Genomic DNA, 23,784 nt, shown 5'->3' on the forward strand with positions numbered 1-23,784 from the left:
AGCCCAGTACCACCAGTACCTACGCCACGCACCAGTTTTCCTGTGCGTCTCCAGAGCCATGTTTCTCCTCCATGCACTCTCCCTGTGGTGCGTGTCTCCAGCCCAGTACCTCCAGTTCCGGCACCACGCACCAAGCCTCCTGTGCGTCTCCAGAGCCCTGTATGCACTGTTCTTTCTCCCTGCAATCGCCCTGAGGTGCGTGCCCTCAGTCCGGTACCACCAGTTCCGGCACCACGCACCAGGCCTATAGTGCGCTTTGAGAAACCAGTGTGCCCTGTTGCTGCTCCCCGCACTAGCCTTGAGGTGCGTGTCTCCAGTCCGGTACCACCAGTTCCGGCACCACGCACCAGGCCTACTGTGCGCCTCAGCAGGTCAGAGTCGGCCGTCTGCCCAACGCCACCTGCACTGCTCATCTGCCCAACGCCGCCTGCACTGCCTTCTGCCCAGCGCGGTCTGAGCTGCCTGCACTGCTCGTCTGCCCAACGCCGTCTGAGCTGCCTGCCTGCCCAGCACCGTCTGAGCTGCCTGCCTGTTCAGCGCCGTCTGAGCCGTCTGTCTGCCCAGCGCCGTCTGAGCCATCCGTTTGCCCAGCGCCATCTGAGCCATCCGTCTGCCCAGCGCCATCTGAGCCATCCGTCTGCCCAGCGCCATCTGAGCCATCCGTCTGCCCAGCGCCATCTGAGCCATCCGTCTGCCCAGCGCCATCTGAGTCATCCGTCTGCCCAGCGCCATCTGAGTCATTCGTCTGGCCAGCGCCATCTGAGTCATCCGTCTGGCCAGCGCCATCTGAGTCATCCGTCTGCCCAGCGCCATCTGAGCCATCCGTCTGCCCCGAGCCATTAGAGCCGCCCGTCTGTCCCGAGCCGTCAGAGCCGTCCGTCAGTCAGGAGCCGCCAGAGCCGTCCGTCAGTCAGGAGCCGCCAGAGCCGCCAGCCAGTCAGGAGCCGCCAGAGCCGCCAGCCAGTCAGGAGCCGCCAGAGCCGCCAGCCAGTCAGGAGCCGCCAGAGCCGCCAGCCAATCAGGAGCCGCCAGCCAGTCAGGAGCCGCCAGAGCCGCCAGCCAGTCATGAGCCGCCAGCCAGTCATGAGCTGCCCTCCAGTCATGAGCTGCCCTCCAGTCATGAGCTGCCTTTCAGTCATGAGCTGCCCTCCAGTCATGAGCTGCCCTCCAGTCATGAGCTGCCCTCCAGTCATGAGCTGCCCTCCAGTCATGAGCTGCCTTCCAGTCATGAGCTGCCTTCCAGTCATGAGCTGTCCTCCAGTCATGAGCTGCACTCCAGTTATGAGCTGCATCTAGTCCGGAGCAACCATTCAGTGCAGAGCTGCCTCTCTGTCCGGAGCTGTCCTTCAGTCCGGAGCTACCCCTCTGTCCTGAGCTACCTCTCTGTCCTGAGCTACCTCTCTGTCCTGAGCTACCCCTCTGTCCTGAGCTACCCCTCTGTCCTGAGCTACCCCTCTGTCCTGAGCTACCTCTCTGTCCTGAGTTGTCTATATTTAGGAGGGGCCTTGGTGAAGGTTACTGGACCATGGTCGGGGGCGAGGGTCGCCACTCAAGGGACGCTAAGGAGGGGGACAAAGACAATGGTGGAGTGGTGTCCTCGTCCTGCGCCGGAGCCGCCACCGCGGACAGATGCCCACCCAGACCCTCCCCTTGAGTTTTAGGGGTGAGCCCGGAGTTCGCACCTTGAGGGGGGGGGGGGGGGGGTTCTGTCACGTTCCTGACCTGTTTTCTGTTGTTTTTGTATGTGTTTTGTTGGTCAGGGCGTGAGTTGGGGTGGGAATTCTATGTTATGTGTTTCTATGTTGGGTTAAATGTGTTGCCTGATATGGTTCTCAATTAGAGGCAGGTGTTTGACGTTTCCTCTGATTGAGAACCATATTAAGGTAGGCTGTTCTCACTGTTTGTTTGTGGGTGATTGTTCCTGTGTCTGTGTCTACCACACGGGACTGTTTCGTTTGTTCGTTCGTTTGGCTAGTCTTTCCTGTTCGTGCGTTCTTCGTGTCTATGTAAGTTCTCAAGTTCAGGTCTGTCTACGTCGTTGTGTTGTTTTGTATTCTATTCAAGTGTATTTCGTGTCAGTGTTCGTCTTGTCTATTAAATTCATCATGGAAAATTACCACGCTGCACATTGGTCCTCAGATCCTTCTCGCCTCTCCTCGTCTGAGGAGGAGGAAGAGCTAGACTGCCGTTACACTCAGGATGATAGACAAGTTTCCCTCTAGTAATTAAGCTTGTTTGGAATTGGAACTTTCCCATTTCTTATTCATCGCTTAGAAGTTATGTAAATTTACCATCAAATTCATTGGGATATAGGGTACTATGGGGCGAGACGCACCCTGGGGTAAGACGTGCCCTCCCCCCTGTAATTCTCACAACAAAAAAATAAACTGTTTCTCTGGCTGCCGCTAGTCTTGATCAACTACAAATGTCCTCTGTTTCAACATTTTTGAAGTCATGCCATCAAAACAATTTTGAGTTAAATGTATTTAATTATTAATAATTTAGAAAAAGTTGTAGATATAATCCAATGAAGTTAGATACATTTAGTTTTTATATATACATGTAAGGAAGCCTTAAGATAAATCATCCATTTGTTTAGAGAGAAACATTTTGATTGTTTTTTTAGTAAAGTAGTAATATGTTAGTATGTTGAAGGCAGGAATCCGTCTGCCACACCAATGCGGCAAGATATCTCTCCTCTTTATGATTGATCATTTGTTTCTAGCTGTAATTTAGGCACTGACTAGCCAAGTTAGCTAGCTAGCAACCTCACTAGCAGAAAGAGGTGAAATAAATGCTAGCCAGCTAGTTAGCATAATATGTCTATTATCATAGTCAGCTAATCCCCCAGTTAGCAGGATTAGGGGTCAGAATTAGAATAGGAGCCAGGGTTAGGATAAATGCATATGCTAAATGGCATATAAATAGGGGTTAGTGTCAGAATAGTGTTTACGGTTAGGCTAGGTTCAGAATAGGAATTAGGTTACGGGTCAGTTCTCCACCATTCCTAAGATAATTTTGTTTTTAGATTAGTTAACAAGAAAATATCTGATTGTGGAGGCTATGGCGAAGAGGCGCTTCGTTGTGCCCTGAATGCTATTGAAAATGGGCAGGGCATTAAGGCAGCTGCCCGGGCTTTTAATGTGCCACCCAAAACCCTGAGGCGCCACTGAGACAAGCAGGTCAAAACCATTTGGGTGGGTAACCAGTCTTCACTGGTTCTTTAGAATGAGACCTGGTGAGTCATACCCCAAAAATGGAAAGAGCCCTGGGATGTCTGAAAAGTTGCCTTTGACCTGGCCGGAGAGGATGGGAATCCAAAACACATTGAATAAGGAAAGGCAGCTGGCAGGCATAGACTGGTTTTAACGGTTTTATGAAGCAGCACCTAGGATTATCCATCCGTATATCCCACAAGCAACCAGTCTGGCTCGAGCTGTAGGCTTCACACCCACCATAACCTCTACCCCTGCCACAACTTCCACCCCACAGGTCTCCAGTGACCTTCCTCCAAATGTTGGTAAGAAAGGGAAACGTCAGCACACAAGGAAAAATAGTAGCATAGTGCATTTTATTTAACTAGGCAAGTCGGTAAAGAACAAATTCTTATTTACAATGACCGCCTACCCCGGCCAAACCCTAACAATGCTGGGCCACTCGTGCGCCGCCCTATGGGACGTCAAACCAGGGTCTGTAGTGACGCCTCTAGCACTGAAACGGAGTGCCTTGCGCCACTCGTGCGCCGCCCTAAGGGACTCCCAATCACGGCCGGTCAAACCAGGGTCTGTAGTGACGCCTCTAGCACTGAAATAGAGTGCCTTGCGCCACTCGGGAGCCCATTATTATTGAACCAATATTCATGCGTTCCTGTTTCAAAGTACCAGGTCTCCAACAAACAGCAGCCATATTGGAGTCGCCCACCAGGCCAAGGAAAAGGCCAAGTCAGCTACACCCCACAAGAGGTTCCTGGCAGACAAGGCAAAAAAATAAAAGCAACCTGTGACGCTTGTTCTGTAAGGAGTTCTTCTGTTACCGGATACAGTGCAAGTACTGGGCTCATGAGCTATGCTGAAATTTAACTGGGGTGGGATTCATTTGTGACCTGTCAGAGGGTAAATGCCGGTGTTATGAAATGTTTAATCAGTTACATATCAATGAATGTGCCAAAAATATTAAAGTGATGAACAGTTTGCTCTTGAACTGCTGGGATTTTAAATCTTGCCTTATGCAAATGATAATCTAGTTTAACTGTTAGAAAGGTAGACATTTTTGCAGGTGAGGTATGACAGACACTGCAACCAAGGCATAATCTTTGGGGTAAACTCCCCTGATGGGCACTTTTCTCAATTTAAACTAAAATGTAAACTACAGCCATTTTCCTGGCTTGTTACCTAAGCATGGCAATCAGCCACCTACAATCTCTAAACTTGGCTTGTCAATTTGATCTTGGGGTGGGCTACTGCTGAAAAAGTATAGGTTCACTTATGACAATCTTTCAAATAGCTTTACCATTGCATGAACACCTGCTGTGACTATCATTAGCAAACTAATTATGCCAAGAGAAGAAAGTGTTACAGTTCAAGAGTAAACAGGACACTGGGTAGTCCAGAACAGTCGCAAAACACTGAGCACTCACATTGTGATCATCTTCTTACAACCAGATGGTCACCTCTAGGCTATTTTGTGTAGATACCGGCTCCGCACTACTGGATTTAGGGTACATCTCATCAGGATCATAGCATTTTGACAGCCGACAATCATTAGAGACAAAAACCATTGTAAAGTACTCATTTTATTGAAACATGCTAAAGTCAAAGGACCATACTGGGGGTGTAGTTTCCACACCTTCTCTAAATGTACTGGAAAGTGATGCACCCTTCAGGCCACCAACAATTAGATGGCTGTGGAGACAGAAAAGACAGCCATCCCTGTAACAGATTGAAGAATTGTTAGTAACATGCATCTCATTGCAATGACAGATGAGTCAATTACAGGTTCAAGTTCATTTGGCATCAAAGCTGATACAATTAAAAGCCAAGTGTAAACTATAGTCTTCAATGCCAAAAGCACCAACCTTGTTCTACAGTAGGATATTTTACAAATTCACTGGGGATCTGGGTTTCAGAGTTTTCCACTATTGTGAGCGGTCCAAGAACAGAGTTTTGAACCAGGCCCTGGGGTTCTGAGAAAAAAATATATATAAATTACTTCAAGCTGCATTCCCATCAGAAACTCAAGAGTGATCAGCTCAAATGAATATGGAACTACAGTTTATTCAGGCTTGAAATGAAGCGCCTCAAAATACCTGAATCCACACCCCTCTTCAACCGAGGCTTGCAACTCGAGTCACAGCACTTGCAGAGGTCACTTTGAGACGGGTCGTCCAGCAGCTCCCATCTATGAATAAAAAAAGTTGTCTGTTGCATTGGCACTAACGTCATTATGGTCCAATGTTAAAGAATGTGACCAATACTTACTCTCCAGTCTCTTTAATGTAGTGGCAGGCCTTCTTTTCTATATCAAAAACCTCAGGGTCCCATGCAACAAGCTTACAATGAATATACACCTGGGGTGAAATAAGAGAACAGTCAAGAGCTACAGTATGAAAACAACCCAGTCATACCGAGAACTTGTGGTCCACTCACTTCCTCGCCTAGGGCAAACTTGAAGGACTGCAGGTAAAGCAGAATAGCAGACGAGTGGTACCTATGCAGGAACCTGGAGTTCCCAGTCTTCCCATCTGCAAGGCAACTGAAAATGCATTGTGCAATGAGCAGACAAACAGAACTTCCATCCAGCAAATAAGCCAACTTTAAAATGTATTCAATACTTTAATGGGATGAATTCCCCCCGTGCACATTTTGGGGTTCGCCCTAGCACTACACAGCAGATTCAAATAATCAAAGCTTGATGACGAGTTGGTCATTTGAGTAGGCTGTGTAGCGCTAGGCAGTCAAAAACCAAAATGTGCACCCTACATGGCCATAGCCAGGTCTGGTACATACCCCTTGTTGGCGATGATGGGGTACACCAGGCTCGCAGACTGCAGTTCTGGTGTTGTGGCCGCCACACACTCCTCCAAGAGCAGCAGCAAGGGCTGATGGTCCTTCTGATCCACTGCTGCCCAGATGGGGATGAAAGAGCCCAGGGGAAACAGGCTGGTCTTAGCCAGACCAGTAAGGTCTTCTACATGCAACAGAGGGGGGAAGGGGCGCAATGCTCATACGTACTGTACAGCCACAGGTTTCAACTAGCTTTGGGCAGTGTCCTCTGCTAGGAATTTCTTTACCAGGTAAGTTGACTGAACATATTCTTACAATAATTGTTGTATGAGTCACTCACCATTGAGGAGTGCCATGTGGAAAACCAATCCTCCATGACCCTCAGCACTACCATAGGCAGGGATAAGGAATGGGGGAATCCATCCCTCAGGTCTACATACAAGGGGGAATGTTTAGTTTAATAATGAAGGTGGCAAAGGAAGATTTGATTCCAACACCATAGCTACAGTACACCCAATGGAGCCCTAAAAGGCAACACATCCACTGCATTTAAAAAAAATCGTTCCCCTCTAAATCAGGGACTGATTTAGACCTGGGACATCAGGTGTGTGCAATTAATGATAAAGTAGTACCGAAAGACAGCAGGCGCCAGACCTCTTAGGGTAAGAGTTGAGTACCCCTGGCATAGATGGTTACCTTATGTAAACACACTTAATATGGTGACTAATAGCAGCAGGTTTGGGCTTTCGGTCAGGTCTGTAAGTCAGGTTGGTTGAATAGATGTGTTTTTTGCCAGTCACCTGGGGAATAGAAGGAGAAGCATTAGTCGTTGCAGGATCCAAAATGGCATACATTGGGTCAAGAGTGAGACATTACCCGTTTCTTGATGGCACAGCCATTGAGGTTGTAGTGGAATGTCGCCATCCCTTCTCCCGTGGGAAGAACAGAAAATGTGGACGGAACACAGTGTCCAAGGAAAAGACGGGCAGCATTTTCAACCAACTCTGGACTGACCTTCCATGTCACTTTAATGGAGTGTTTCTCACAATCCACATTAAAATCTAAAAATATAAATTTGATAATGTCATCATTCACATCTCAAGAGCCAACACCACAACTTGGCTAGTCTGTTAGGCGGTCAGCATGAGATAAGTAGCCTATTCAAGTTAACATGGTATCAGCGCTACATAATCATATTATGCGTTCATTATTAGACGTACCTTCATTGGCAGCGCTTGCTGCTGCTACTACTACAGCCAAAACAATTGCACATTGCCAAAGAAGAGACATGACTGAATGATCTAGGAGTGCCTACAAACTAGAAATATTTATGGACCAATTGATCCTAATCATCTTAATTCTGAACACCTGTGAGAGATCAAGGAGCGATAATTATAGACCTAAAAACGTACCAACATCATCAGTTTTGGTATTTCCTGGTCTGAAAACATCCTTGAATTTTTATGGGTTTTAAAAGTAAAAATTGTAATAGTCACATCTTTTCCCCATAAAGTAGTCTGCAAAGCGGAACCTATGTCTCACAAAACACGATGGACGGACGGAATAGTGACTTACACAGGAAATAAAGTTGAATCAAAAAGATTGAACAATCTGGTTTGCTCAATTTGACAGTACCACACTAAGTGTGGATTAGGTATTTTTTACATCGATTTAAAGCGTATTTTATGCGACAGTCAAAATGCTGATCAAGGTTAAGGTAAGACCAGCCATTTAATTGGTGGCCAAGCCCGCTAGTTTACATACTGAATGATTATCTCATCACCGATCTAGCTGTCTGCCGTAGCTAAATATATGAATAGATCTGAAAAGCGCTATATAGTGGGCATCGCAGCAGGTCATTGGCATTGAAATAGTCATCCCCGTAAAGAATGCAGAGTTCGTCAACTATACTGAAATACAATATAAACGCCACAAGCAACAATTAAAGATTTTTCTGAGTTACATTTCATATAAGGACATCAGTCAATTTAATTAAATTCATTATGCCCCAATCAATGGATTTCACATGACTGGGCAGGGGCGCAGCCATGGGTGGGACTGGGAGGGCAAGGGCGCAGCCACAGGGGAGCCAGGCCAAGCCAATCAGAATGAGTTTTTCCCCACAAAAGGGCTTTATTACAGACAGAAATACTCCTCAGTTTCATCAGCTGTCAGGGTGGCTGGTTTCAGAGGATCCCTCAGGTGAAGAAGCCGGATGTGGAGTCCCTGAGCTGGCGTGGTTACACGTAGTCTGCTGTTGTGAGGCCGGTTGGACGTACTGCCAAATTCTCTAAAATGACGTTGGAGGTGGCTTATGGTAGAGAAATTAACATTAAATTCTCTGGCAACAGCTTTGGTGGACTTTCCTGCAGTCAGCATGACAATTGCACGCTCCCTCAAAACTTGACACATTTGTGGCATTATGTTGTGACAAAACATTTTAGAGCATCCTTTTATTGTCCCCAAGTGGATAGATTGTTTTGGCAAAGGAGAAATGCTCACTAACTGGGATTTAAACAAATCTGTGCAAAAAAGAGAGAGAAATAAGCTTTTTGTGCTCATGAAAAATGTCTGCCATCTTTTATATCAGCTCATGAAACTTGAGACCAACACTTTACATGTTGCATTTATATTTTTGTTCAGTATAACTAATGTACTTTAGGTAGCTAACTAACTATAGGCTAGCTAGGTGTTACTACCTAACTAAATTAAATTGTATGTCCATTGTCCTGTTTGAGCTCCTTTGCTCACCCAGTCTACATCTTAATCCAGACAGGATACAAGGCCTCACTTAGTACAATAAACAGGTGCTGTAGAGCCATAGCCAGTACCCACTAATTTAGGCCAATCCTTATAAGATGTTGCTGTGTAGTGCAATATGGTATTTTATGCTCTGAAATGATCAATTATTTTACTGTTTACAGACTCTCACTGGCAAAGAAATAGAGATCGACATTGAGCCCACAGACAAGGTATGAAACATCTGCATTACTCTGGAGGTTGATATTAATCTAATATTTGGATTACTCATGTCAGCATACATTGTTTGGGAGTGACGTCCTAGTAAAGACATTTAGCTTATATGCTTTCTTGTACACATGAAGGTGGAGAGAATTAAAGAAAGAGTGGAGGAGAAAGAGGGTATTCCACCTCAACAACAAAGACTAATCTACAGTGGAAAACAGATGTAAGTGATCAACCCTTCCAACACAATCTTGTCATGAAACATCAGCTCCATTTAATCAAGTGGTTGCATTACATCTTGGATGTTTTATCTGCTCTCATCCCTCAGGAATGATGAGAAGACTGCTGCAGACTACAAGATCCAGGGAGGCTCAGTTCTGCATCTGGTCCTGGCGCTAAGAGGAGGGCTAGTCTGCCACTTTAACAGAATACAACTCATCGTCTAGTGGGCAGTGGGGCCGGCCTTGTGCCAACCCACAAGTTTCTGTCATTGTCACTCACACCATGTTGCAACACAAAGCAGCAAATTGCCACAATGGTGTGGCACTAAAATTCTTAGGCCTCCTGGGCCTCAGCAAACAAAGGACTTTCTGCTGTAATTCTTCTGTGTAGATTGTTTTTGCAACCACCTCTTGCTTTAAGTATTTTGCTTGTGATTAAAAAGGTAAAGTTGACTATTTTTGTTTTGAAGTACGTGGCTGTATGGCTGCTATTGTATGAGTGTGTGACTTAGCAGTGCATTGTAAAACTACTTTCCATATATAGGCAGTTATAGGAATTCTAAACACATTAAGGTTTGATAACCTTTAATTAGAAATGACACAACATGGGAGTCGAAGGCAATGCACACAACAAACCGAATTCTCTTTCCGTCTCCATTTCTCCCTCTGGTTCCTTTGAGGGTAGTGGTCTAAAGGGTGGCTGTTGTTTATTTGCACTGAAACCCATTAAAGCATACCGTTATTAATATCCACAAACCAATTTTCTATCAATACAAGTTACTTACAAACAATTGCGTGGGCAGCTGGTAATAAGGCCCAGATGTTCGGAATATTACAAAATTAATGTATTACTACTTTTGTAACCTTGTGGAGGAACTTCTCCTATTTGCATCAGTAAATGTATATAAATTATTTGGTATTGCAACAAGATTTGCAATCTCATACAACCCAAGACTACCTAGTGTTAAGAACATAAGTCACCTGTTGTGCCTTTTTTTTTAAAGTTTTTTTTAGCTGAAAGAGGTTGGGTAGTGTATGCAGGGCAGGGGTCAGGGCCAGTCTTTCCCCTAGATTTACTTTCCCTGGGCATAAAAAAAATAACTCCGTAAGCTAAAGCTATGGCAGGGGAAACACTGGTTAGGACTGCCTGACTGGCACTGGTGCTTCAAAGATGCAGCGATATGGGGGAGTTATATCATTCACAGATAACACGGCAACTCTCACCTCAAGGTCAATATACACATACACAATATACACATACACCATAATACCTCAGCTCCAAAAGGGGGTTCTGAGTGACAGGCACAAGGGAAGAGAGAAGCAGATGGTAAAGAGAGGTAGGGAGAAAAGCACACCAACGGAAGGCATGTAAGTATAGATAAGGCGTAGTGTTAATGGATGCTGATCACGTGGCTCAGATAGACTACAGAGAACTGTAACAGTGAGCCACACTAGTAAGTAGGTCAGTGGTCCTGGAGTGAAAGAAAAGTTGTCAAGCGTTTAACTAGTTTACAAGGTTGCACGAGCCAAGACTTCCAGCTTCTCAATTAAAATGTATCCCAACAGACCCCTTTCATGTGGACAGTCATGATTGCAGTTCTCAGGATTTATTGATCTTCTGATTGGAAGAGTACCACTGGCTCAGGCAGACAGCTGCATATTACTGTTATTGATTGATGTGACACAGATGACCTGCAACTCTGGAAATACACAGCGAAGCTAGTACCATGTGCAGTAGTGTCATTAATACCGCTAGTTAACCTATGCTATGGGAAATGTAATACCAGTAGTCCGAACAGGAGCTGAAAAGGTAGAATGGTGACAATGGCTTTTAGGGTGACAGAGTCTCTTGAGAGTTCATCTACATGAATCCTTGTCAAACTGTAGGGGGACAATTTCCACAGTTCACGAGGGTCAGCCATTTAGAAAAATAACATAATTAAGAGTAATTTGAAAAAACTGGATTGACAGAACATCAGGTTGTAGTGTGGAATAGTTGATTGACAGAGGATCCCCTCTATATGATTTACAGGCAGTTGTTAGGTAGACTGGGTCCCCAGTCCTGGGCCTGGTCAGCTGTCGATCCTTCCACGTACATTGTCTGATGTGTGTCAGTGTTGATGGACAGGTTGATTGCAGCGGTCATTACCAGGCAGTGCTTGGGAAGGAGTCGATCTGCACCGTGTCCTGGCAGACAGAGCTCTGGCTGGTGTAGCACACACGCACCCTAATCTTCAGACTCACCTGGGGGGGAAGGAAGTTCATTTTTAGTCCATTGTGGGTGTGCGCATGCGTGTGGTGACCATGAACTGACTGAATGAAGACCCACCTTGTTTGGGTTGTTGAGGAGCACAGTCTGGGTCACCTGACCTAAGCCATGCGCAGGGATGACGTCACCACTCGGAGCCTTCATCTGTAACTGGACGCTCTGAAGGTGGATGGGAGTGCGGGATAAAGGTCATGTATAGCCTATAACTAGCACCCAGAGTTTTACAAAGGTCACAAACAGCCTATAACCCAGAGTTCTTCCTGGTCAGTTACATGGTCTAGAGGACCCTACTCAAAACGTAAAAGCTTGGAACACCAAATACAAAGGTACTCCGACACAAAGAGATGGGGAAGCAGACCTTGGGTACTGCTGCTTGCAGGGTGAGGCCAGTGATGTCCCCATCAGTGGAGTTGGTGGCAGTGAGGGTAACGGTCATCCCTGTGTCCGTCTGTCTGTCAGTCTGTAGTTTCAGCGTCACACCGTTCTTCTCATACACTGTAACACTAGGTGGTGCTATGGAAACACAAAGAAAAAATATGTCACTGGGAATCATGGAATTCAACACCAAAAACAGATGATCATTAAATACATTATGAAGATGTACTGTATATTTTGTATAAAGCTACAGATGTGTTCATTCCCAAACAGTTGATATTTGACTCCATCTCGCCCTCCAACCATCTCTTTGCGACCCCCTGCTCTGCCCATCGCCCTCTTTTTCTCTCCCTCTCTCAGCTGTTGTGTGTCTCACCAGGTGTTACATCCAGGCCTCCCAGCAGGTCCAGTAGGTCTCCACCAGCCGTGCTGCTAGCTGGGCCGGGTGCTGTGCTGGACAGGGACGGGCTGGGCTGGAAAGGCTCTCCAGAACCACCCAGCAGGTCCAACAGATCACACACCTTGACAAGGGAGAGCAAGGGTAAAGATTACACATTATGTAATATTCAAGAAGTTTAGCTTGAGAAAGTACACACACAGTATACAATAGTTCTATATATCCAGATAGCTGAAATACCTAAGTTTATTGCAGTCATTTTCATCACTTACCTGATTAGAAGGTTCCTGGGGAAATACTATTTCCTGTGTCAGTTTGGTTGGCTCCAACTCTTTGATAGTCCCCCCTGCTGATTCTCCATTGGTATGTCCCGGAGAGCTTTTGTCAATCACCGGCATTCTCTCCAGCACCGCAGCCCTGTGAGCACAGAGAGCTCTCTTAGCAGTGTACTGGGGCGGGATATAGTAGCTACCATGATGCAAAGCCCCACTCACTGGCAATGTACCCATACATAAAATATAATAGTAGAAATCAAAAACAAATTGTATTAGTCACATGCCGAATACAACAGGTGTAAACCTTACAGTGAAATGCTTACTTACGAGCCCCTAACCAACAATGCAGTTAACAAAAATACAGATAAGAATAAGAGATAAAAGTAACAAGTAATTCAAGAGCAGCAGTAAAATAACAATAGCGAGACTATATACAGGGGGGTACCGGTACAGAGTCAATGTGCGGTGGCACTGGTTAGTTGAGGTAATATTTACATATAGGTAGAGTTTAAAGTGACTATGCATAGATGATAACAACAGACAGTAGCAGTGGTGTAAGAGAGAGGGGGGGGGGGGGGGGGTAATGCAAGTAGCCATCTGATTAGGTGTTCAGGAGTCTTATGGCTTGGGAGTAGAAGCTGTTTAAAAGCCTCTTGGACCTAGATTTGGTACTCCGGTACCGCTTGCCCGTGCGGTAGCAGAGAGAACAGTCTGACTAGGGTGGCTGGAGTCTGACAATTTTTAGGGCCTTCCTCTGACACCACTATATGCATGTATGATTGGCTAACATTGCAAATAGTATTATGTATATTATTGGTTGTACCTCATGTGGTCGTATTTCTTGAAGAGAGCGTTATATTCCACTGCTCTCTGCTGGAGTTCCACGTCGATACAGCTGCCATAGATGCTGACGATGCTCCTAATGCGACTGCCAGAGAGGTACAGGGGAGAGAAAAACAGGCGGAAGCAAAAGCTATTTTAGTATTCGCTGTATCAGCAATGTAGAGAGTCAAGTCCCAAGACCCCACGCAGTGGGCAAAAAACTGACACAGCAGTTTTCAGTTATTGCTGTATAGTAGTTCTAGCAGTGTGAGATACTGATGCTTACTCCACGTTATGTGTTATGCGTGTGCTGAGTTTCATGGTTGCTGTGAGAGCGAAGCCCCTGGTTGCTGGCGACGACATATGTGACTGTAGAACCGTTTCCAAGGCGTCCAGGACATCATCCTCTGTCACCTAAAGGCAGGACAGAAAACAGGAACTACTGCCTCAGTTTAATGACAATTACTACTGTATTGTCAATTGGTATTAATCATGATTGTGTTACAACAACCAAAGCATGTACCTGAACAGGTTCTGTCTCCTCACACTCTCCTCTCAGAAGCAGGTCTCCATACTCCCCAATACACCAGCACGCAACCTGTACCAGGGATTGCTGCACACACACAAACGTTGCACAGTCCCACAGCTGATAATCTGAGTATAACCAGGGCCTTGAGGTTTTCCTGACTGATAACACACACATTCCTTCAGAGCATGGCACACAAACACATTCATACTAAAGCCATACCACTGAGATGTCTGTAATCAGGGCTCTGTACAGCTTGTGGACCGTGTAGCAGTGAAGTTCTGTTGCGGTGGTGATGAGCTGGATCAGGTTGGGCACCGTCTCATCCCGCACATCACCCCCTGCCTGAAAGAGATAGTTCTTAGTTTGACTGGGCTTCAAGTTCCTTAGTGTCCACATCAACAACAAACTAGAATGGTCCAAACACACCAAGACAGCCGTGAAGAGTGCACGACAAAGCCTATTCCCCCTCAGGAAACTAAAAAGATTTGGCATGGGTCCGGAGATCCTCAAAAGGTTCTACAGCTGCAACCTGACCGTTTTGCATCACTGCCTGGTACAGCAATTGCTCGGCCTCCGACCACTAGGCACTTGAGGGTAGTGCGTACGGCCCAGTACATCACTGGGGCTAAGCTGCCTGCCATCCAGGACCTCTACACCAGGCGGTGTCAGAGGAAGGCCCTAAAAATTGTCAAAGACCCCAGCCACAGACTGTTCTCTCTACTACCGCATGGCAAGCGGTACTGGAGTGCCAAGTCTAGGACAAAAAGGCTTCTCAACAGTTTTTACCCCCAAGCCATAAGACTCCTGAACAGGTAACCAAATTACCCGGACTATCTGCATTGTGCCCCCCCCCCCCTACTCTCTGTTCATCATATATGCATAGTCACTTTAACCATACCTACATGTACATACTACCTCAGTAAGCTTGACTAACCGGTGTCTGTATATAGCCTTGCTACTCTTATTTTCAAATGTATTTTTACTGTTGTTTTATTTCTTTACTTACCCCCACACACACTTTTTTTTTTCACACTATTGGTTAGAGCCTGTAAGTAAGCATTTCACTGCAAGGTCTACACCTGTTGTATTCGGCACACGTGACAAATAAACTTTGATTTGATTTAGTACTGTCTAGTAGAAAGCTAGACAGCGGGTCCGGATCTAGAACTCTAAATAATGTTACGGGTCTGGGTCGGATCTAATTGTCCCAGGTATGTGTCATTTTAACTGACTTGCCCTGAAGAACCCGTACAGATCTGAATGTGACTGCTGCAGTACAGAGATAAATTCTATAATTTATGCTCCTGATCTTGCTTTTCACGAGAGTGGAGTCTGAAGCGTGTAGCTTGTTGTTGTCGACAAATCATAAGTCATCAAAGCGCCAATAGGCTTCAGTCATAAAGCCTCCGTGTGTGGCAACAGTTCAGAGATATCTAATCAATGGAAGATGGAATTAAAATGACCGAGTGAAAAGTTAAAGGAGGATAGGCTACAATGACCAAGAGCCAACAGGTAGGCTGCTACTTAATATTATTGTTATGCCAACTGTAGGGCGAGAAAGCACACAAAGAATCAATTAGTCTAGCTAACTTGCTTAACTAGCTTCTCCTGGTTTGAGGCAGTCAAGACAGGCACGATGTTGCAGTCTATCCCTCCCTTCACTTGGTTGGTTGCCGTCTCATCTCTTCCCAACTCCTCCTCCCAGTGTCACTGGCTCACACTCACAGAGTACAAACGTAACTCAGCCCCTGCTAGAGCAGCACCTCTCTCTCCCTCCACTCCCTTTATCAACTCTGGTTAATAAAGTAGCTTAAAAATGGACTTTTCTGCTGCTTCACTCACTCGGATCAGGTCTGGATCTGACCAAGTCTATAACGGAACAGGTCTAGTTGTCCTCAGGTCCGTTCAGAATGGGTTTCTATATTTTAAAATGGTATTTTGGGGGAAAGCCCCATGTACATTTCAGAACAGGTCCTTTCTGGATCCGTGAAGAACTCCACTGTCTAGACTAAAGTCAAACAGTGGCAATGTGGGGCGGCCTGGTTTCCACCCAGACGTCTTGAGGTATAGGCTAATGGGGTGAGACCAGTGAGACACATCATGGGGGTATTTTTTACAATAGCTATTCATAGTTAAAAACAAGTTGTAGAGGCTCTGAACCCAGGTGATTGCGGTGCAGCATAGTGTCATTATTTACCGTGGTGAGGACATGCAGGATGGTGTCAATGTGCCAGCGCTGAGAGGGAGCATACCTGACAGAGACAGAGACTTAGTGGTCAGTGGTGTGGCTCAGACACAAATATAGACAGTCACAGAGACTGACACACAGGGAGGGCAGGCTCCTGGCTAGGCCTGTGTGTGTTTTGTGATGGAACAGCCAGATAGCTGTGAGATATACAGACACTGAGAGCAAGACAGTAACACGTCACTCAAAGAGACAGGGAAACATTCATATAGACAAAGACACAAAATGAGACATCCCAGCACACACAGAGAGACTTTGTGGCATAGAGATTATTAAAGCCCATAGCCAGGCGAGGTCCAGCTCAGTACCTCTCTGCAGCGTTGAAGATGCCTGAGGTGGTGTGTGCTCGGAGCTCTGGAGGACAGCTGGAGAGGAAGAGGAGAAGCTCCTTCATCAGAGAGCGGATGTTGACAGCTGACACCAGGGCCAGCGAAAGCTCCAATGCCCGGCTGAGGGATAAACATAAATAATAGAACTATATACTGTTTGCTGTTCTCTACATTACCACACCTCCTGTCATCGTAGCTCATGTATAGGCAGCACATGGCCAGCTGGTAAGACAAGTTCAGAAATCACAACATTACCGTTTGACAGAAGCATCCTGGTCCTTCAGGCAGTCCACTATGGTCCCCCTGTGACGCTGCACTGCATTGTGGTCCGTCTGAACAATTTTCTGAAGGGAAGTCATGGAGATATACCTGTGCATGAATAAAAAGAAAGACATTCAGACAAGTTATATTTGTGTGAGGGCTGTGAATTGATCAACACAATTGGTGCATGGATACATTTCACAGAAAATATACTCTGCCCAACCAAGCAACATGCTTGTGATTCTTGTCTACAAGTATCATTTCCAAGATCTCCCATCTCATATATCTTATGCAAAGAAAAGTGCTGTGTGCTTTCTTCACTGGTGTTAAGCATGGCTGATCTCCTCCAAGTTCAAGGTCTTTGAATTTTCTTTTAAATATCTACACTACATGACCAAAAGTATGTGAACACATGCTCGTCGAAAACCAAAATCATGGGAATTAATATGGAATTGGTCCCCCTTTGCTGCTTTAACAGCCTCCACTCTTCTGGGAAGGCTTTCCACTAGATGTTGAAACATTGCTGAGGGGATTTGGTTCCATTCAGCCACAAGAGCATTAGTGAGGTCGGGCACGGATGTTGTGCGATTAGGCCTGGCTCGCAGTCGGCGTTCCAATTCATCCCAAAGGTGTTAGATAGTTGAAGTTAGGGCTTTGTTTAAGCAAGTAAAGTTCTTCCACACCGATCTCAAACCATTTCTGTATTAACCTCACTTTGTGCACAGGGGCATTGTCATGCAGAAACAGGAAAGGGCCTTCCCCAAACTGTTGCCACAAAGTTGGAAGCACAGAATTGTCTAGAATGTCATTGTAGAGTTAAGATTTCCCTTCACTGGAACTAAGGGGCCCAAACCATGAACAACAGCCCCAGACCATTATTGTGTGCGGCTGCTTGGCCAAGGAAACCCATTTCATGAAGCTCCCGACGAACAGAGGCAGTAAAAAAAAAAAACGGTAGTGAGTGTTGCAACCGAGGATAGACAATTTTTACGTGCTAGGCACTTCAGCACTCTGCGGTCCCATTCTATGAGCTTGTGTGGCCTACCACTTCCCGACAACCATTGTTGCTCCTAGATGTTTCCACTTCACAATAACAGCACTTACAGTTGACTGGAGCAGCTCTAGCAGGGCAGAAATTTGACTTACTGACTTGTTGGAAAGGTGGCATTCTATGACAGTGCCACATCGAGTCATTGAGCTTTTCAGTAAGGCCATTCCACTACCAGTGTTTGTCTATGGAGATTGCATGGCGGTGTGCTCGATTTTATACACCTGTCAGCAATGGGTGTGGCTGAAATAGCGACATTTGAATGGGTGTGCACATAGTTTTGTATATATAGTGCATCTGGTGAAACGATATGACAGAATGATCCCATCTAAGCCAGTGTAGCAGCTCTCCAGCAGCTGTCACAGGGATGGGAGCTTAAGCCTAGGACCAGACAAGAATAGCCTGCTGGACCAGACAGACCCTACTCGGACAAACCCAACAGGAAGTATGCCTCAGAATAGACAGATAAAAGGAAACTTGATATGTCAACGTGAGCCCACGACGTACAGAGAACCCTGTCTGTCATTCTAAGGGCTCTAGCTAAATAATCCCACAAATAAACATTACTGACCGTGTTAAGCATGATCAGAATCCAGATGTTTGTCTGCCTCAGGCAACAATAATCTTCTAGGCAACGGGCTAGAAACCATGAAAAAGGACCAGATGAGATCAAAGGAAGAGAGAGAGGGAAGACTAACCGGATGTTCCTATCATTGTTCAGAAGAAATCTCCCCAGGATGTTCACAGCCAAGACCTGTCACACACAAAACATCTTGGATACGTTATGCAGAAATGTAAGCTACATTAGCCTCCATCACTTGTAGCACTTCCAATAGATGTAAATATACACAAACGAGAAATTTCTTGATGACGCTATCATACGTGACACTTACCCTCAAGCCACTTTCTGATTTGATGTCCATGACAGTGAGAACCGTTTCATACAAAACAGCACTGCCTGCGGTCTTGCTGCTGTCTGTGTTCGTAGCCACCTGAAGGTCAATAATACATAAGCTGTGATTAAAATCTAAATAGTTCATACAATAACCCTGCATGACTATTTACTGATGAAAATACTGTACCTGGGCCAGCAGGTCATTCATGGCATCACTGGCTGTGTCATTATTGCGCCCCAGGATCCTCAGCAACCTAAGAATGCGCACCTAATGATGGAGGAAGGAGGAGGAAGAGAGAGAGAAACATGTAGATTCAGTCACAATATGCTTGTTTTTACCCCAACTCCAATTCACTATTCAAAACACTGACCTGCAGGAATGGGTCACTGATCCCAGCCACATTGTGTTCTGGAGAGTAACCCGACATCACCAGGCCTTTCATCATCAGGACCAGCTCCGGCACCGCCTGGACCAAACACACACAGAGCAGGAGTCAGGCTCACAGACCATCATCTAGGGTTGTGGGAGAATGTGTTCTGTTTTTGTAATTAGATGTTACAGTGTAAAACCAAAGATATACATTTGACTGAAGTGTAATGTCTCATGTTGAGTGGATGTACTGGAATGGAGTAGGATGAGGTGGGTGTGTGTCTTACCTTACGAAACTGCTCTAGAGTGTCTGGGTTGCGCTCACACAGCTCAGTGATCAGAACCACAGCTCCATGTAACACCCCTGCAATCGGACCAAACCATTAGGACAGGGAAATATTTGCCACACTGACACCATTTACTATAACATGCTTAATAACAGCTCACAGTCAAAATGTAAGACTACGTAGTGTCCTCAAATGTAAGACTGAAATGGTAGAGACGGACAGCCTGGTACAGAGGAGCAGACAGTGAACAGCTGTTTGATTTATTTATTTTAACAGATCGCTGGTAATAAAAATAAATTTTTTAAATGGTTAGATGAAAGTGACTCACCGTGGTTCTTTTCAGAGAGCAGGGATCGAGCTGCAGGGGTGAACAGCTCCCCTAGCTCTGGTACTTTTCTCACCATGTGTACTGCACAAAGAGCTGCCTGAAATGTCAATGTCATCACGATCAGCTTCATAACTAAAGTAAACTTCAACATCAGTGCACATGATTGTTTACGTCAGTCTGTTGCAATGCAGTGTTTGACAGTAGTGATCAAGATGGATTGGGTTGTGTTTCTGCATTACCAAGCTCAGCCATGATGGAAGGAGTGGCGGTGTGTGTGTGTGTGTGTGTGGCTACAGACGGTGCTCACCTTCTTCTTGATGTAGGAGTTCGAGGCTCTGAGGAGGCGGTCGATCTCTGGGGCCAGGTCTCGACACATCTCAGCCGAGCCCATACAGGCCAGAGTACACAGAGCCAGAGACTGGACATACTGACTGCTGTGGGACAGGTCACTGAAACACAGAGAGAGAGAAAGAGAGAAGGGGTTTCATGACCATTTCTCAATTACTTTCTCCTCAAGTAGAGGCTACTAGACCAATGTTAATGTAACTAATGACTACATTGATCGTACACAGACTAGACATGATTATGGAACTGTAGACAGATCAGTTCCATCCTGATTAGCAGAGTTTCGTCTGTCTTATATTTCCCCTTTTATAGAGCATTTCAGATAAAATTGTCCTTACTTCTTGATGGAGTTAGTGATGAGCAGGCTGGCATCCTGTTTCTCGTCTAGAAGCATCATGGCACCCAAGTACCCAACACGTTTCTCATTGTACCGAGGGCTTGCAATCAGACGCACACACTCCATCTGAGACCAGATGGGGGGAGGGTGGGTTGTTAGGATACAAAAAGAGCAAATGTACCAACTCTACAGATTCATCCCCTGACATCTTATGTACACTGAACAAAACTATAAATGCAACATGTAAAGTGTTTGTCCCATGTTTCATCAGCTGAAATAAAAGAGCCAAGACATTTTCCATATGCACAAAAAGCTTATTTCTTTCAAAATTGGTGCATAAATTTGGCTACATCCTTGTTAGTGAGCATTTCTCCTTTGCCAAGATAATCCATCCACCTGACAGGTGTGGCATATCAAGAAGCTGCCTAAACAGCATGTTCATTACATAGGTGCACCTTGTGCTGGGGACAATAAAAGGCCACTAAAATTTGCAGTTATCACACAATATAATGCCACAGATGTCTGAAGTATAGAAGGAGCCTGCAATTGGCATGCTGACTGCAGGAATGTCCACCAGACCTGTTGCCAGAGAATTTAATGTTATTTCTCTACCAAAAGTTGCCACCAACATCGTTTTAGAGAATTTGGCAGTACGTCCAACCGGCCTCACAACCGCAGACCACGTGTAACCATGCCAGCCCAGGACCTACACATCTGGCGTCTTCACCTGCAAGATCGTCTGAGACCAGCCACCTGGACTGCTGATGAAACAGACTGTGGGTTTGCATAACCAAATAAATTCTGCACAAACTATCATAAACCATCTCTGGGAAGCTCATCTGTGTGCTCGTAGTTCTCACCAGGGTCTTGATCCGTCTGCAGCTCGGTATCGTAACCGATTTCAGTGGGAAAATGCTCACCTTCGATGGCCACTGGTACGCTGGAGAAGTGTGCTCTTCACAGATGAATCCCAGTTTCAACTGTACCGGGCAGATGGCAGACAGCGTGTATGGCGTTGTGTGGGTAAGCAGTTTGCTGATGTCAACGTTGTGAACAGAGTGCCCCATGGAGGTGGTGGGTTATGGTATGGGCAGGCATAAGCTAGAGACAACGAACACAATTGCATTTTATCTATGGATTCGGAGGCCCATTGTCTTGCCATTCATCAGCCGCCATCAACTCGTGTTTCAGCATTATAATGCACATCCCCCCATGTCGCAAAGATCTGTACACAATTCCTGGAAGCTGAAAATGTCCCACTTCTTCCATGGCCTGCATACTCACCAGACATGCCACCAATTGAGTATGTTTGGAATGCTCTGTATCGACTTGTACGACAGCGTGTTCCAGTTCCCGCCAATATCCATCAACTTCGCACAGCCATTGAAGAGGAGTGGTACAACATTCCACTGGCCACAATCAACAGCCTGATCAACTCTATGTGAAGGAGATGTGCCGTGCTGCATGAGGTAAATGGTGATCACATCGGATAGTGACTGGTTTTCTAATCCACGCCCTTAATTTTTTTTTTTTTTAAAGGTATCTGTACCAACAGTTGCATAGCTGTATTCCCAGTCATGTGAAATTCATAGATCAGGGCCAAATGAAATAATTTAAATTGACTGATTTCCTTAAATGATCTGTAACGCAGTAAAATCTTTGAAATTGTTGCATTTATATTTTTGTTCAGTGTAGCTAGATTCTGCATATATTTTATGTTGCTTGTTGATTTCTCTTATCAACACTGAGATGATGTAATGAAAAGCGCTGTAGAAATGAAATAAACTTTTATCATCTTAAGAACACTGTTCACTACCTGACCAAAGTGGGCGGGGTAGCCCAACATGTGCACATACAGCAGCTTTGCCAGGTTGTGAGAGCGGGTCCCATTGTCAGCCTGTCTGAACTGTGCCCGGATGGCAGCACACTCTCTTTGGATCACACCACGCTCCTCACCCTGTGTACGGGCTCCTCTGATCACCCTGATCATCTCCTGCAGACGCACCGAAGGAGACATGGCTCTGCTGTTTGAGTGAGTGAGAGAGAGTTCAGGATGAGCTCCAACAACATCAACAAAGGTCCTTATTACCTGCTTGGTTCACTGACACGTAAGGCAAATGACAGACTTACAAGAAGACAGTAATCTGAACGGGAAAATGCATTGAGTATCGGTCAAAGCAGGACTAATAACACGTTCTTGAGCGCCTGTAAAAGCACTCGCATTTCCTGTACAGTCATGAAGAACAACAATATTACTTACGAGGTGCAAGTGGGGTTAATGATACACCTGAGAAGGTCTCTAATTCGTTTTTAAATAGAGCAGCCGTTCAGTCATTATTTACAGTGAAAAGTAAAATACGAAACGACCATGATGTACAACTAAACAACAAGCTTTACGCGATACAGGCAGCCGTGAAATATAAAAGTGACGTAAATTTTATCTTGATACAGTCAATGTAGTTAGCTATCAAATTCACTCACCTAACTAGCACTCCTAGCCACACACAACACACGATGTTTTTATGCTGTGATGGCAAACGAGGAACCACAGCTCTTGCAAAGAAATTCAGTTCGTTAGGCGATCTAGTTTTAGAACATATTTAATAGAGATGTCAACCATGCATTTATTTAGCCTGCTAGCTAACGTTAATGCTCGAGGATAACCTCCGATTACATGGGAGCTTGATGCTTGTCTCTTACCTTCAGAAAGTGAAAACGCCCCTATAAAAATACCAATCCGGTTTCTTTGCTCAATAAACGGAGATGTCAACATTCATTAAACTCTTGCCTCACAAATTAATGGGCAACTAAAACTACTCGGCGGCTTATATTGGCTGGACGCCTAATGTACGACAGTACCTAAACCCATAAACTTAATCTGAAAAACATAATGGCAGCATCACTTCCGAAATCGGATCTCTGACAAGCCTTGAACTCCGCCCCTTAAGAAAACTGAAAGCTAGAGACAAATAATTTATATACACACTAGATGATTTGTAGGGGGCGCTGTGTTGAAGCCTCTTGCCTCCATCTTGGCACTCCCTCGACCAAGACTCCCTCGGTGGAAAAAAAATTGCTATAGAAATTGCCTACATTCATTTTTGCCACATTCGTTCTATTACAGACAACTTAATGCATAATGTTAGTGTCCCATTAAAACAAAAACATACTTAAATACATGTAATTTTGTCCTTGAAACATTTAATTTAAATACAGTACAATTCCATTCATTCCTATGGAGGACTGCGCCTACTTGGGGGTTGCCAATATGGCTGACCAGTGGCTTCAAAGCCTCTCAATGGCCAATACAGCATTTCGTCCAGGGTTTATATACAACTTTGCTAGGAACACTGTCTGTTCCTAGGCCTAGACTGTAGGCTACGTGGAGGTCGGTGTCCTTGACAACAGGGGTGTATTAATTAGTCGGATTCCGTTGCAAAATGTTTGTGTTGCAAAACATTTAGCAACAAAGCAAACATAACTGA

At 45.3% G+C, this 23,784-nt stretch overlaps 3 protein-coding genes across 6 annotated transcripts; 1 reads left to right on the plus strand and 2 right to left on the minus strand.

Moving 5' to 3' along the window:
- Positions 1-4,776: 4,776 nt before the first annotated feature.
- Positions 4,777-7,326, minus strand: LOC129813871 (uncharacterized). Its single transcript, XM_055866459.1, has 10 exons — positions 7,223-7,326; positions 6,879-7,063; positions 6,699-6,802; positions 6,343-6,434; positions 6,006-6,186; positions 5,646-5,751; positions 5,478-5,566; positions 5,306-5,397; positions 5,075-5,182; positions 4,777-4,928 (listed from the first exon to the last, which is right to left on the minus strand). The coding sequence occupies exons 1-10, from the start codon at positions 7,290-7,292 to the stop codon at positions 4,894-4,896; spliced, it is 1,062 nt and encodes a 353-aa protein (XP_055722434.1). The 5' UTR covers positions 7,293-7,326; the 3' UTR covers positions 4,777-4,893.
- Positions 7,327-7,557: 231 nt separating this feature from the next.
- LOC129813872 (NEDD8) lies at positions 7,558-9,640 on the plus strand. Its single transcript, XM_055866460.1, has 4 exons — positions 7,558-7,719; positions 8,927-8,974; positions 9,107-9,189; positions 9,295-9,640. Exons 1-4 carry the CDS (start codon positions 7,702-7,704, stop codon positions 9,410-9,412), a joined length of 267 nt encoding a protein of 88 aa, XP_055722435.1. The 5' UTR covers positions 7,558-7,701; the 3' UTR covers positions 9,413-9,640.
- A 115-nt stretch (positions 9,641-9,755) lies between these two features.
- LOC129813870 (AP-1 complex subunit gamma-1-like) lies at positions 9,756-23,234 on the minus strand. 4 transcript variants are annotated; one of them, XM_055866455.1, is made up of 23 exons: positions 23,000-23,234; positions 22,781-22,852; positions 22,116-22,323; positions 20,301-20,425; positions 19,925-20,066; positions 19,618-19,714; positions 19,290-19,366; positions 19,004-19,099; positions 18,820-18,900; positions 18,631-18,729; positions 18,436-18,491; positions 16,684-16,797; positions 16,408-16,548; positions 16,052-16,106; positions 14,074-14,196; positions 13,849-13,938; positions 13,612-13,739; positions 13,327-13,431; positions 12,501-12,645; positions 12,208-12,352; positions 11,815-11,969; positions 11,517-11,615; positions 9,756-11,431 (listed from the first exon to the last, which is right to left on the minus strand). In XM_055866455.1, the coding sequence occupies exons 3-23, from the start codon at positions 22,314-22,316 to the stop codon at positions 11,333-11,335; spliced, it is 2,373 nt and encodes a 790-aa protein (XP_055722430.1). In that variant the 5' UTR covers positions 22,317-22,323; positions 22,781-22,852; positions 23,000-23,234; the 3' UTR covers positions 9,756-11,332. The 4 variants fall into 4 exon arrangements, with proteins under 4 accessions (XP_055722430.1, XP_055722429.1, XP_055722432.1 ...); XM_055866454.1 differs by lacking the exon at positions 22,781-22,852; XM_055866457.1 differs by lacking the exons at positions 22,781-22,852; positions 23,000-23,234 and having other exon boundaries at positions 22,256-22,323.
- Positions 23,235-23,784: the final 550 nt, after the last annotated feature.

This window comes from Salvelinus fontinalis, chromosome 17, assembly GCF_029448725.1.
Source record: "Salvelinus fontinalis isolate EN_2023a chromosome 17, ASM2944872v1, whole genome shotgun sequence".
In the NCBI taxonomy this organism is placed as follows: domain Eukaryota; kingdom Metazoa; phylum Chordata; class Actinopteri; order Salmoniformes; family Salmonidae; genus Salvelinus; species Salvelinus fontinalis.

What these genes read in the sequence shown, in the direction of transcription:
- LOC129813871 (XM_055866459.1), bottom strand. Translation starts at nt 7,292, where the DNA reads ATGTCTCTTCTTTGGCAATGTGCAATTGTTTTGGCTGTAGTAGTAGCA. An exon ending in AGCAAGCGCTGCCAATGAAG is followed by an intron (nt 7,064 to 7,222) that starts GTACGTCTAATA and finishes TTATATTTTTAG; the next exon opens with ATTTTAATGTGGATTGTGAG. An exon ending in CCACATGGCACTCCTCAATG is followed by an intron (nt 6,187 to 6,342) that starts GTGAGTGACTCA and finishes TGTTGCATGTAG; the next exon opens with AAGACCTTACTGGTCTGGCT.
- LOC129813872 (XM_055866460.1), top strand. An exon ending in ACATTGAGCCCACAGACAAG is followed by an intron (nt 8,975 to 9,106) that starts GTATGAAACATC and finishes GTACACATGAAG; the next exon opens with GTGGAGAGAATTAAAGAAAG. An exon ending in ATCTACAGTGGAAAACAGAT is followed by an intron (nt 9,190 to 9,294) that starts GTAAGTGATCAA and finishes CTCATCCCTCAG; the next exon opens with GAATGATGAGAAGACTGCTG.
- LOC129813870 (XM_055866454.1), bottom strand. Translation starts at nt 22,316, where the DNA reads ATGTCTCCTTCGGTGCGTCTGCAGGAGATGATCAGGGTGATCAGAGGA. An exon ending in AACAATGATAGGAACATCCG is followed by an intron (nt 16,798 to 18,435) that starts GTTAGTCTTCCC and finishes ATTCATGCACAG; the next exon opens with GTATATCTCCATGACTTCCC. An exon ending in TGCAAGCAGCAGTACCCAAG is followed by an intron (nt 11,616 to 11,814) that starts GTCTGCTTCCCC and finishes ATCCACCTTCAG; the next exon opens with AGCGTCCAGTTACAGATGAA.